This window comes from Lichenostomus cassidix, chromosome 11, assembly GCF_008360975.1.
Source record: "Lichenostomus cassidix isolate B80296 chromosome 11, HeHo_3.0, whole genome shotgun sequence".
Lineage (NCBI taxonomy): Eukaryota > Metazoa > Chordata > Aves > Passeriformes > Meliphagidae > Lichenostomus > Lichenostomus cassidix.
In genome coordinates this window covers 7,693,692-7,706,910 of record NC_139492.1, presented here as the reverse complement: position 1 = coordinate 7,706,910, position 13,219 = coordinate 7,693,692, and the positions used below count along the sequence as shown (strand labels likewise).

The 13,219-nt window shown below is 58.2% G+C and overlaps 2 protein-coding genes across 3 annotated transcripts; one reads left to right on the top strand and one right to left on the bottom strand.

Moving 5' to 3' along the window:
- Positions 1–158: 158 nt before the first annotated feature.
- ST3GAL2 (ST3 beta-galactoside alpha-2,3-sialyltransferase 2) lies at positions 159–13,173 on the bottom strand. Of its 2 annotated transcripts, none has more exons than XM_085071717.1 (8): positions 13,025–13,173; positions 4,864–5,139; positions 4,349–4,774; positions 4,048–4,241; positions 3,635–3,814; positions 3,431–3,476; positions 3,173–3,292; positions 159–2,892 (listed from the first exon to the last, which is right to left on the bottom strand). In XM_085071717.1, the coding sequence occupies exons 3-8, from the start codon at positions 4,679–4,681 to the stop codon at positions 2,719–2,721; spliced, it is 1,047 nt and encodes a 348-aa protein (XP_084927843.1). In that variant the 5' UTR covers positions 4,682–4,774; positions 4,864–5,139; positions 13,025–13,173; the 3' UTR covers positions 159–2,718. The 2 variants fall into 2 exon arrangements, with proteins under 2 accessions (XP_084927843.1, XP_084927844.1); XM_085071718.1 differs by lacking the exon at positions 13,025–13,173 and adding an exon at positions 11,607–11,773.
- On the top strand, positions 5,137–10,096 carry LOC146432217 (uncharacterized). The gene is made up of 3 exons (XM_085071719.1): positions 5,137–5,655; positions 7,291–7,386; positions 7,820–10,096. Exons 1-3 carry the CDS (start codon positions 5,434–5,436, stop codon positions 7,886–7,888), a joined length of 387 nt encoding a protein of 128 aa, XP_084927845.1. The 5' UTR covers positions 5,137–5,433; the 3' UTR covers positions 7,889–10,096.
- Positions 13,174–13,219: the final 46 nt, after the last annotated feature.

Genomic DNA, 13,219 nt, shown 5'->3' with positions numbered 1-13,219 from the left:
AGCAGGGTTGGTGCCTGGCCTGGGAGAGGAGGGGAGAGCAGAGCATCTTCTGGGCCCCACCAACCCTCTCCTTCCCTTTCCCTCCTGCCCCCACCAATGCCCAGGTTTGGGTGCAGGCAAAGGCACACAGGGCTATGAGAAGAAAATCACCAAGCAGATTCGATGCATGATTTTTATTGACTTTAAAAAAACCAGTTGGTTTAAGACAGTTGTGTGCAGAAGTACCCATGTACACAGAGGCTACAGGCCGAGCTGCCTGCCTGCTCCTAGCCCTAGATCGGAGCACTGCTCTCTCCCTCTGCCGGTGGGGCAGGAGCCGATGGGTGCTCAGATCAGGAACTGTGTGATGCAGACAACCTCTGCCAGGTGGGCCAGCCTGGGCACCTCCTCCCTGCCTGCCCCTGCCCGTAGCCTGTGCCTACATCTCCTCTATGTACAGTACAGTGGTGCGCTGGCCGTGCAGCACGCGCCTGCCTGCGGCCGCCCTGCCAGGGAGACACGAGTGGTCGCGAGTCCTAGTGGGACAGCTTAAATAAAAAATAATCATATAATAATAATTAAAACAGAAAAAAGGGGGGTAGGGGAAGGAAGTTAGCCAAAAAAAAAAAAAAATATACCGTCAGGGCAGCCAGGAGCCACAAGTGCACCCGTCACTGGATGCCAGCACTGTGCTGCCAGAGGGTTTGGTACCTGGGTTTAGTACCAGCATCTCTGCTTACCCTGTGATTGTCAGGCCTGGCCCTGCTCAGCTGCACAGGAGCTGGTCCAGCCTCATCACACTGAATTTGGCCTTTCTAGCCACCAGCACGGTGGCCTGGATGTGTCCCTCTCTCCCAGCAGCACCTCCCAGCTAAGATCAAGCCTGGTGCAAGGAAGGAAGTGGGTACAACTGCCAGATACATCGGCCACGTCCCTGCTGCTAGCGCAGGCACAGCCTGGCGTTGCCCATGGGAGATGGTCAAGGCACTCATTGTTGCTCGTGGTTTTGTGGTTTTAATTTTTCTTCCCTGTAAAAAACAAAACAACAAAAACCACCCAGGAAGGTAGAGAGCAGGGCTTGCAGCAGCCTGTGTCCCAAGGCTTGGGGCTGCCTGCACCAGGGCAGCTCCAGTTCTACAGACCAAAACCCACCACGAAACTTGGGAGTTTAAATCCCTGCAGACAGAAAAGCTGAATTTCCCCAGCCCAGGGGCTGCTGAGTTACCTGCTTCAGGTGACCAACCCACACCCTCGTGTTTTAAAATTGCAGAGAAACCTCAAAAAAATAAACAGAAGAAAACCCTGAAAAACAACCAAACCAAAGTGGAGAAACAGGTAAGAGGCTGCTACAGAAAAGCCAGATACAAAAGGGTTAAAAAATTCTCCAAGCCCAAAAAGCCCTACAGTGATTGTTCCTCAAATTAACTATTGCAACCAGGCAGCATGGGCAGAGCTTCCCCAGATGGGCACTGCCCCACAGCCCCTGCTCCACTCTCAGCTCCGTCTGCGCAGGCGGAGGGTCCCTCTCCAGGGGACGTTTTCCATGGTTGCCTTTTTCTTGAGCTTTTCAGCATCTCCTAAAAAAAACCCCACCCACCTGACTGACCCAAACAAAGTGGTTTTAATGACACCTCTGGGGAGGCAGTTTCCTTCAGCATCTCCCCATCCCATGTCATAGGCTGCCAGTCCAGCCTGGGAAGCCTTGGGGACCCTGAGGGCACTGGCTGTACCAGACTGGTGTAAACCAAACGCCATCCTGGCAAACGGAGCAAAGACTTTGGGATTTCAGCTTCTCACCAGAGCTGTTTAGAGCAACACAAAAGCAAAAGCACAGTTCACTCACCCACTAATCTGATCTGTTTTTTCTCAGCCTGAAAGCAAAGGAAATCCTGTGTTCTTGACCCTGCTGCATCCCACAACCCCTTGAGCATCCTACAACTGCTTGCAGAGCTCAGCCAGAGGGACCAGGCTGCTGCTCCTGTCGGTTTCTAAGCTGCCTCCTGTAGAGTCACTCCCGAAATCTGTCCTACCCTTCCCCAGTCCTCAGGTAGAAGAGCAGGGATGGTGGGCCCCAAAGTTGGGGTTCCTCTTCAATCTCCCTGCATAGCTGTGCCAGCAGTTGCCAGCCTGCAGCAGAGCATTGGCGATCGCCGGCTTCCCGCAGCTTCTGGCTCCCCACCATGGATCCATGCGCTGGGATCTGCCTCTGTGCCAGGAGCCTTCCCTGGAGAAACGATGCCATCAGCTGCCCCAGGTGGGTAAAAGAAAAATATCAAAATAAAGGAAAAAAGAAGCAGCTGGTTCCACTGGTGAGGCTGCGCAGCCGCCACAGCTCCCTCAGCTCCCTCGGCCAGGGCACGATGCTTGAGGGATTCCCCAAAGTCACACGGCTTTGGGGTGGGGGTTTGTCTTGTTTTAAAAAGAGCAGCATTTGGTTTGACTGTAGAGAGATGCAAGGCGGCCGCCCCCACCGCCTGGTCGGTCGCTGATTGTGTTTATAAATCCTTTCTCAGCTGGGTTTCTTAATAATAATAATAATTAAAAAAAGCAAAAAGTCTCCTTTAGCTCTGAACCTGATTGGCTGCTGGAGGCACCAAACACCACTGGGGTGGCTCTGTCAGCAATGCGGAACTGCGCTGCCCATCCGGCGCTCATCGCCCGAGGCCACCAGGGAGACCTTCACCCTCTGCCTCCACAGGCAGCAGGACCTGGCGGAGCAGGGAGCTGGAGGCTCAGCCCTCAATTTCCCCGGTAAACCTCGATCTTGCTGGTTTTGGCCAGCATGTCGATGATGTGTGCCTCGAAGTCGGCATCATGCACCCCTGTCTTCCTAAACTCCCCGGCGTAGCGGTTGTTCTCCCAGTAGTGGTGCCAGTTCCCCCGGCTGTCAGCACCAAACCCAAAGACGTTCACCTGCAATAGCAAGTGAGAAAGTGAGCCAGAACCACCCCCACCAGGCTGGGGACACCCTTGTCTCAGCACCCCCAGCACTGCTGGGAAAATTTTTGAAGGTGCCCATCCCTCTGCACAGCCTTCCCACCCTTCAAGGGTGCCCATCACCATGGTGTCAGGCAACCAAAGCGACTGCTGCAGTTTGACCCAAAGAATCTACCTCCTTCCTTAAACTTTAAGGGTTCAGGATTCCAGCAAACCTCTTCTATTCTAGCCAGGAGCTGAAGAAGTCATCACCTACCTCATCGCAGACGTGGAGGGCAAAGAAGAGCACCAGCATGCCAGTGGAGGGGTAGCGCCCGTGGTGCTCCGTCCAGCGGTCGTGGATGTACTTGAAGAAGGCAGGATTGTAGATCTGCACCTGGGAGGACAGACTGGGGTTAGCACAGGAGCCCAAGCCTTTAGCATCAGTGCCCTGGGAACCCTGGGGGATGATGGGATGACAGGGGCCATGGCCACACAGGTGCTCATGGCAGTGGTAGGGATGAGCCCCATGTACCTTTTCTTTGTCCACACGCAGAAAAGGCTTCACAGGTGCATATGTGCTGGGAAAAGAAAGGAGACGCAGGTGAGCTCTTGGGGGTTCCATGCCCCCAACTCCAGCCTGAGTTGCCAAGGGGTACTGTGGGAGGGAGGAATTGTTCCCAGTGGAGCTGTCCTCAAGCTAGGTGAGTCACCAGCCTGGTGCCCACCAGGTACTTACAACCTGATCTGGCCAGTGGACAGGGCACTGGCAATCCAGAGCAGGTCCAGGGTTTTGAAGGGCACGAGCACGAAGCTGACATTGGCGGGCAGGTTCTTGGCACTCTCGGGGTACATGAAGTGGTGTGTGGTCCGACCACCCACATCGCCCTCAAAGCCCACCGTGGGTGCCTGGTTCATCCTGGGGAGAGAGTAGGGAGGATAACACCACCCTCCCAAACCCCTGTGCCTTGTAGATGACACGGGTGTCCCCCATGAGCTGTTGAATGCTGCCAAGCAGCACTCTCCCACCCAGGGGAGGTGGCAGTGCTGGACTCACTCCCACTCATCCCAGTACCCAGTGGTGCCAGCATCACCCCATGTCTCTGTGCTGCCCGGGCAGGCAGGTCCCTGGCAGTGCTCTCTGGCCCTCACCGCATCACAAAGTCGTGCCCATCGATCTCTGGCCCATAACCAGAGCCGCGCAGGTTGCCTGAGTTGCCAACCACGGCGCAGCGGCGGCAGCGGCGCGGATCACGGGAGCGGTAGGGATCTTCACCCGGCACGATCTGGAAGAGCTTGCTCAGGACCTCATGGGTGTTGTGGGACTTGAACTGGGGCTGCAGCATCTGCAAGGAGGGAAGGAGGGCAGGGGGGAATCAGCTCCCTCCTGGATGGTGGAGGAGAAATCTGTGCCCCCCCGTGCACATCACGGCATTCCCATCCCTGCGCTCACCATCCACCACCTCTGGACGTCGGGCGGTAGGTCCATGTTCTCCTTGGTCCACACTGGGGACACGGTGCCATCATAGCGCCCGTCAAACCAGTCGGTGGCCCCGGGCTCCTCGGCCGGGCAGCGGCGGCAGGAGCAGCCCCGGGGGTATGGCCCCGCTTTGCTGAGCCGCTGCATCCCGGCATAGCCGGGCACCAGCTTCACCCGGTGGATGCCGCCCAGCCCACCGGGGTCCAGGTAGGCGATGCTGTGGTGGGAGTAGGTGAAGAGGAGGGACATGACGAAGACGAGAAGGAAGGCGGTCGAGAGGAAGCAGAAGCGCAACGAGCACTTCATGGTCGGCGGGTGGCTGAGCCGGGGACGGCGCCCGCTCCGGCACAGGGCGCGGGCATAGGGCGCGGGAGGGCGTCAGCCGGCCAGCGAGGCTCCCTGCAGGAACGAAAGCTCTAACTCCCTGCGGTGGCGGTGTGGGGAGGGCGATGTAGAGCCTCCCAAGACCCACCGCACCGGGCTCCTACCTGCTGGGCTGCAGCTTTCCATCCGCGTTGTCCAGCCGCGGCGAGGGCCCCCGGTGGCTCCACGTGCCAGGCAGGGAGCATCTGCTGAGATGTCCGGCACAGCTCGGCGCACCGGCCTCAGCCGCGGCACCGCGCCCCGGCGGCTCCTCCAGGTCCCGGTCCCGGCTGCCGCTCAGCTGCGACGGTGCTCATCATCCCCGGGGTTTAGCTGATCCGCTGGCACGCTGCCCTCAGCCGCTGGCTCGGGAGCACGGCCACCACGAACACCACACCGGCCTGGAGCGGGAAGGAGGGGACGGCGGGTCAAGGGGTGGCGATACAGACTGCGGGGCTGCGCCGAGCAGGAGAAGGATGCTGGGCGCTGAGGAGTTTATTCCCCGCTCAACGCCCCAAAATGCCTCCCAGCTCGTCCCAGGCACGGGGCTGCAAGGCACGAGCCATCCCCAAAGGGGAAAAGCAGGCGCAGTGTGCGGAGGGAGCTGAGATGCCGGCATCGCTATCCATGCCTGGGGAACTCCCGGCAACTCCCGGACTGTGCCCTCCCTGTCTCTGCCAGACAAAGGCTCAGCCATGAACTCGCCTCCCGAGCCAAACAAGCGGCTCCTTTCTGCAGGCTCAATTCTCCTTCTCTATCAAGCTATAAGCAGCCCCTCCAAAACCCTCTTCGCCGCCGAGACAGCCGGGAAGCAGCCGCTCCGCAGCCTGACGGGCACGCTGGGGATGGACGCTGGCGACTGTGACCCCCCCGCCCCGAGTGGCAGCGGGAAGGTCACTCGTTCGCTCGTGATCCTGGTGGGTAAAAATAGCCAGGGCAGAGGTGCTGGCGCCTGCGCCCGGGGAGGGACGGGAGGAGCGGCCAAGCCCCCCGAGCCGGGGGAGTGGCAAAGCCGAACCGCGCTCCTTGGCTAAATTAAAAAAAAAACGTTGAAAAATCCCCTTTTAACCCAGTCACTGAGCTGGGGCAGGATCCAGAATCCCAGGGGGTTGGAGACATGACCTCCCCTCCAGGCCTTTTTGGGGAGGGGCGACCCTGCCCCAAGGCCAAACCCTGCAGAGACATCACCTGCACGGCTCAGCCTTGGCCCCAATTAGGCGAGCGCCGAGGCCGGCAGCACTAATTAGAAGCTGGCAAGCACCAGGATGCCTCTTTCCTAGGAAAAAAACATCTCTGGAAGACGCTGGCTTGCTTTCCAGGAACAGACTGCTAAGCCCCCAAAAACCTCCTTGTTGGGATGGGAGGAGATCACAGACCCCAAAGTTCATTGCACTGCCAGGCATGGATGGCTCCTACTCAAATCATTAACCCCCTGTCAAATATTTGTTCAAGTGGGGACAGTCTTTAAAGGAAAGAGCCAAAAACCGAAGGCACATCCCAGTTCAAGTGTTTTCCTGGATTCTGGTGGGGAATTTTAACATGCCTAGTGGCACACACATGGCCAGCAGTGACTGCAACCAGTTCCTTGGGCTGCTGCCAGTGGAAAAAGCAGAGTGGTTGTTAAACAGAGGGTTTGCATTTAGGGGAATTTGGGATAAAGCCAGTAAAAAACTCTAACACTCCCCCCCTCCCCTCCAGATGCAAAACGCTGGAAAGATTCGGAGGTAAAAGGCAATTTTGGGGCTTTTTTCAGCTGTGATATGACAGGGCCACCAAGCAGGATGGGCTGATCCCCTTCCCCTGCTCCTGCTGCTCACCATCCCACGGGGTTTTTTAAAGGCTAAAGGAAATGAGCTATCACGTGCTTGTGTTATTTTTGTTCCTGGTGAAAGGGGGAAAATCCCTTTCCGGCTCCCCAGCCCAGCCTGATCCTGTCTGATGCATCCCAGCCCTGACACCATCTGGAGCACATTTTGTCCAGCCCCCATCCTGGGGCCTCCTGGAGCTGCCCCCGACCACAGCGGGGGGACAACCCCCCTCCAGCCCAGCTCATGCGCGGTGAAAGAAGCCTTAAATCCCAGCGGCTGGTTTGAGTCATCATTTTCCTAGCAGGAGCTAGCAGCTATTTCCATCTGCACTGGTCCTTACAGCCCCCAGCAGGGACAGGGCGCCCACACATACAAACATACCCCGACAATATCCATGCCCTCCCTGCCCAATCCTAATCCAACCCTCCTCCACAAATAAAACCCCACTTGCAGGAGCTTTTTGCACCAGATTTTGATGTGCCTTTCTTAAAATAACAAGGGATTTCAGGATTTCTCCTGTGGTGAGCAAGCTTGGCCACTCAATGATGCCACTAAATACCCTTCCCTTCCCAAATTCATCCCTAGGATCCTAAATTGCCTCCTGAGGACCATGTACTCATTAAACACAAGTTTCTCTTTGATTGCAGAAGATAATGAAGCGAGGCTATTAAAAGGTCCTGGCAAATTGCTCTGCTGCTTTTACAGGTGGATGGTTTTTTCCAATCATATAATCTTTCATTTCAGGATGAGTGCTGGAGCGATGTGACCGACAGCCCCAGGGCCTGGAGGATGCCTGTCAGACAAAACGCCATCAAGTACATCCCCACTCGGCATCTTCAGGTCTGTATGGCTTTGTTTGCTCATTTCTGAGATATCCTGAGGTTGTTGGCACCAATTTCTGTGCCAGTAAATGGGAGGGTGGGCAAAGGAAGGAGCCATCACTGGGAGATGGGGTGTCACCCTGTTTGGGGCAGGGAGAGAAAAGGAGTGGAGCAGCAGTGGCAGCACTGTCTGCACTGCCTGCTGCTCTTCCCAGAGATGATTGGGCTGAAAATTCCCCCAGTAATCTTTGGGAAATGCAACCCTGGGTGACCAGGTGCTACTCATCCCATGACCCCTTTGCAGGGACATCACCAGTGGACCGTTGAGTGCTAGAGCAATGCATAGCTCTTGCAGGCAGAGGAGGGGGAACCACACAGGGACCCTTTGGACTGCACTGGCATCTCTGTCATGGGTGGAAAACCTGAGAATTACAGTTTGGTTTTTTTGACAGGGAAGGAGTGGATGTGAGTTGAGTCTTCTCCCACCTCCTTCAAAGCCAGGCAGAAGCACCGAGTGGTGACCTCTCCTTGTTTCAGGCTCAACTTCAGCGAGCTGGATTACTACAAAAATTCATAAAACTGTTCAAATTTCCTTTTGCCCATGGCCCAAGCGCTGCCGGAGGTTGCAGCCCCGGGCAGAGTGCCAAGGAGCCGCTCGCCTCCGCGGGGCCGTCAGCTCGCGTTAGCTTGGAACAGCAAGCGGGAATCTGCCGGGGGCAGCACAGGAGGGGACGATACCCTGTCCCTCTGCATCACTGGCCTTCCAAAGCCAAGCCAAGACTTGGCGAGAAAAGTGCACCTAATTACGGAGGTCCTTTCCTGCTTCACCCATCCAGAGTGATTATATTTTCTGCTTGAATTTTTTTCCCCACTGGAAGCTGGATGGGAGAGGGAGCAGGGAGCAGACCCAGTGTTGGCACAAGGATGTTTCTCCCTGCCATGGGGTGATGCCCTGAAGGACTGATGGCCAGCAGTAGGCAAGCACCAGGTATTAAGAAGGCAATTTCATGCGTTAAGTCATCGCCACGTCCTGACAGCAGCGACAACCTGGTAACTTATTCTTCATCCTTTTAATTAATCATACTCTTATCAGCCAGCTCAATCAGCTAATGGAGCCAAGTTAATTGTGTTTCCCATGTTTTAAACCCTACTTGTACCCCTGGCTGCCAACAGCAGCAATTCCAGCCTTTCCTTGTGTCTGGCCTCCAGAGGGGTTATTTCGGGCTCATCCCTCAGTGCTGGGATAGAGCCAGGAAAGAGTGCAGAGGCCAAATCCCCAGTGCAGAGTTGGGATGGAGCCAGCCACGCTGAGGCCATTTCCTATGGAATTTGGGGGTGCAGGGAAGCGCCACGGGTGGGAAAACAGAATGGAATGCTCCCACCCTTGCTGGTGGATGGGCCTGCAGGGACTGGTCCAGCAGCATCCCAAGCCCCTCGGCTCAACCACAGTGGGACCCCCAAGGAACTGCTCCAGCCCAAACGCCCTGTGCTGCCTGATGGCGCGATGCTGGGTGGGCACTCTCCCCCCAAAACTCACACTGGCAGAAGCAGCCAAGGCAGATGCCCATCTCTGCAGCTCACACTCACAGACCCATTGGGATCAGCCAGCCATGCGTGTGTGTGGCTGTATGGCTGATGTCCCTGTCCCTGAGAAAAGACACAGCTTGGCCATTCACCAGTGCTGCTTCCCCCATTCTCTGCCAGCCCCTCTGTCTCTCCCCAGGCTGCTGCAGGGAAGAGGGGACTCTGATCCCTGCACTCCAGGAGTGTTGATAAGCCCAAGGCTGTGCTCACAGCATGGCCTTGCCATGCTCAGCTCCCTGTGCCAGGAGCAGCAGCTCCCTCCTTGAGACAGGACAGGCAGGGAGGGGAGTGGGATTCTCCCCCCAATCCTGAATGCCTGTGGAACTGAGGGGCAGAGCCAGCCCAGCTGCCTTGCACCCCAAGCACTCACCCCAGAACCCCCAGACTGCACCAACTGCCTCAGTCTGCACCAGCTCAAGTACCACCAGCTGAGGTACCACTCAGCTGAGTACCACCGAACCCCCGGGTCACACACCACCACACCAGGTGTCACCAAGCTGAGTGCCACCAAGCAGCCAGGTCTGGGGATGGCTAGCAGGTGGGGGTGCCAACCAACCCAGCAGAACAGAGGAGGCAGAGTCTGGGGCTTGCCACCCACCACTGCTTGCTCCCCTCTCCCATCCTTGCCCCAATTCAAAGCCATCTGGCCCCATGGGGAGCCAGCCCCCCACTGTTGGCCACATTTCCATCTCATCCTCTGACAGCCACAGGCTGGGGTCAGCAGGGTCTGCCTGGTCCCTGTCCCCTTTCCTGCCTGCAGCAGGGCTGCATCCCACAGACAGCCCTGAAGCAGTCTCCCTGCAGCCTCAGCTGCCTGTGAAGACGTTGCCACACCGCAGGCAGACATCCTCCCGAGGAAGGGCAGGGCCCCTGCTCTTCTTTCACCACCAGCATCCGGTGAGCTGCCAGCAACACCCTGAACCTCCCCGCTGGCTGGGAAGGAACCATTTCCCCTCCACCACTGCCACTGGTTTTACCAGCCTGGACCCGTTAGCTTCATGCCTGATGCCTCACCAGGAAAATATGTGCAGGAGTGCGGGACAGGCAGATGTTAACCCGGAGGCGTCACCACCACTGCTGGTTGTGGCCCTCTGCCCAGGGAAGGAGAGCAGCGACACGGGGCCCCCCTGCACTTTCCTGTCTTCCTCCCTGGGTCTCATCAGCACCAAGGATCGAAGGTGGTGGAAACTTTTGGCTTTTGAGGGCTGGTTGATGGGTGCTGTACCCACAGCAGCCCTCTCTCCCCTGGGGCACAACCCAAGCTGAGAACTGCACACTTGGTGCACACTGTGGGTGGCCCTGTAAAGCCGCCCAGGTTTTATCTGCCTGCAGGCAGCACTGAGAGGACATTGAACTCGTTAGGGAAATTACACCTATGAGATTTCATTGCAGGGAAGTTACGAAAGGCTCCCCAGGCCGGAGGGCATCAATCCCAGCACAGCCCAGTTACAGCCAAGAACTCCCATAAAATGTAGAACTAGAGCAGTTCCACTGGCGAGGGCCCCTGACTTCTCTCTGCTAGCTGGGGCTCTGCTCAGACACCTGGGGAGAAGAGGGAGCATTTGCAGCTTCCTAATTAGCCCAATTACTGCTGCAGATCAAAAGTCCTTTGCTGGGGACACAGTGGCACCCAGAGCAAAGTGACAGCAGCTTGTTCTGGTTTCCCAAGAGCAACTGTTGAGGGTGTTATTTAGAGCTCAAACACTGAGCTATCCATCCCATGAGAAAAAAAAGCATGTATCACACATGCATATATATATATAAAAAATATTTTTTAATACATTCACCACGTGCAGTGGTGGGGGGTATCTTTGGGAACTTTGCCTTGGAGCTGGGAACCAAATCACTTGCACTTTCTAAAAAAAGCTTTAGGAAGATGCCGATGGCAAAGGGCGACATTACACCAAGTGATGCCCTGGAGCCCGGTGCAGAGCCCAGCAGGGCAGAGAGAGGAGGTTCTCAGCCTCTCCCATCACACCCCAAGCCCGCGGGGTCAGGCAGGCTCACATAAATCCCGGCTCATGAAGAAGCACAGAAGCCGGCCAAGCCACTGGAAAGCAGTTAGCAGCTTGCAATCGTGCAAAAATTAAATACAACGGGAGGAGATGAAAGCCACCGAGCTGCCGGGACCTCGGCGTGCCAAACCGGGCGGCATCCGGCGTGCCGAGAGCCCGCAGCAAAACCACCGAGCCCTCGGTGCCACCGGAGCCTTTCCCCAAAAAGCGGCAGTTTGGAGCTTGTTTGGGCACGAAAACTCAAGCGTTCCCGCAGCATGCGGCTGCCGGGGCTCTCCCCGCCTGCTCTCCCTGCCTGCCTCCGGCGCCGGCGAGGCGTGGGCGGTGAGCGGAGCGCGCCTCGCCGTTCCCAAGAACCGCCATGAGCTCCTCGGAGGAGAGGGAAACGCTTTTGACAGGCAGCTGCCGCACACAACCAGCAGCGGGGCCGCTGTGGCTGCCAGATGGGGACAGACAGACAGACGGACAGACAGACGGACAGACAGACGGGCACGCGCGCGCCGGGGGGGGGCGGCGGGCAAGGCACCCCCCAGCCCAACCCTCCCCGCTGCCGCGACCTTTGCTTCCGATAGAAGGGGAAGAAAGAGGAAGAAAGGAAAACCGAGCCCAAAGCGTTGAGGAACTTCCCGTTGGCGCTTACCGCCTTGGCCACGATGTGGCCGGGGAGGCTGCTCAGGGATGGAAAAAGAAGAGACTGAGGTAATGCAGGGCAAAACTGCCTTCACCAGCTCGAAGCCCACACGCCTTCCTGGAGGGAGGCTCAGCAAGTTTTGGGGTTTGGTGTGATTTGGTTCCCCCTAGCCATGTTTTATGATTGCTGTCAGCAGGCAGGGATGTGGCCCTTCCTCCAGTCTGAGCTTGCACACTGCCCAAGTGCCATCCTCCCCCCAGTATTTTCCTGCTGGGATGGGAAGCTGTCACTCTAGGGAAATATTTGGGAACTTTGGGATAAGTGTTCTGACTCTGCAGCTGGAGCCCGAGCAAAACCTTGCCCTCCTCCTGTGTTAATAGCACATGAGCCTCCTGTGCATATGGGGACCCCTTGAATTGCCAGGCCCTGAAATATAGTCTCCAGCATCAATCCCACTCTGGCAGCCGTGCTTCAGCCAGGGAAACTCCCTGAAACACTGAGACAGACACACAGATCAGACCTCACACCAATGCCTGTGATAGTGCCCCCCCACCCCACACACAGAAGCAGGCAAGGGACATCCCCTGCTCGGTGACACAGTTTTCTACCCTGTCCCCAGGGACGCTCAGGCTGTTTGTGAAATCCTGGCTGCCTCTACCCATGCAATGGATGCCGTGTGTCAGGCAGCCATGTGTCACACTGCTGCTGAGGGACCTTAAACGCACACTGGCACTGCTGGGGACTGGGGCCACACACAGCCAGCCCTCCCACCCTGGTCCCCCGGCTCTGCCCTCAACACCCCAGGGCACACGGCGGGAGGGGAGCAGCCCCACCAGCCCCAGCCCCGACACCCCTACTAGGGCCAGCATCCTCCCCGAGGCGAGCTCATCCTCCCCGGGCAGCACCCTGGAGCTGCACCCCGCGGCTGGGGCCAGCACATCCTCCCTGGGGACAGCACCGCAGGGCCCGGCCAGCATGAACCGGACCAGCGCAACGTCCTGGGTCTGAACCCAGTTCAACCCGGGTGGATGCTCCCGGCAGCCAGCGCCCAGCACCGGGACCAGAACCTAGAACCCGGACCTGCACCCCGGATAGGGAACAGCACATCCTCCCGGGGCTGTTCAGCACCCACTCCACCCCGGGTGGATGCTCCCAGCCCCGGGACCTTCACCCACCCCTGGGATCTGCACGCAACACCGGGACCAGCAACCCGGGCCACCACACCGGAGATGAACCCAACGCATCCCATGTGGATGCTCCCCAAGGCCAGCTCCCAGCACCGGGACCAGCCGCAGCACCGGGGCAGCTCCCGGGCGCGCTCTGCCGCCGCCGCCCGCTGCTCCCGCCGCCTCCCCGGGATCGGCACCCCGAGCCGAGCCGGGCCGTGCCCGCACCTCCCGCCTCGGGCCCGCTTCCCGCCGCGGTACCTGGCTCAGCTCCGGCATAGCCCCGCCGCCGGGCTCACCCGGGCCCCGCCGCCACCGCCCTCCGCGCCGTGCGGGGCCGTGCCGTGCCGTGCGGGGCGGGGGGATCGGGCCCGGCAGGCTGGGAGATGTAGTCCTGGGCCGCCTGGCGGGGCTTGTGGGACTTGTAGGAGACGAGAGGGGCCGCCTGCGCCCACC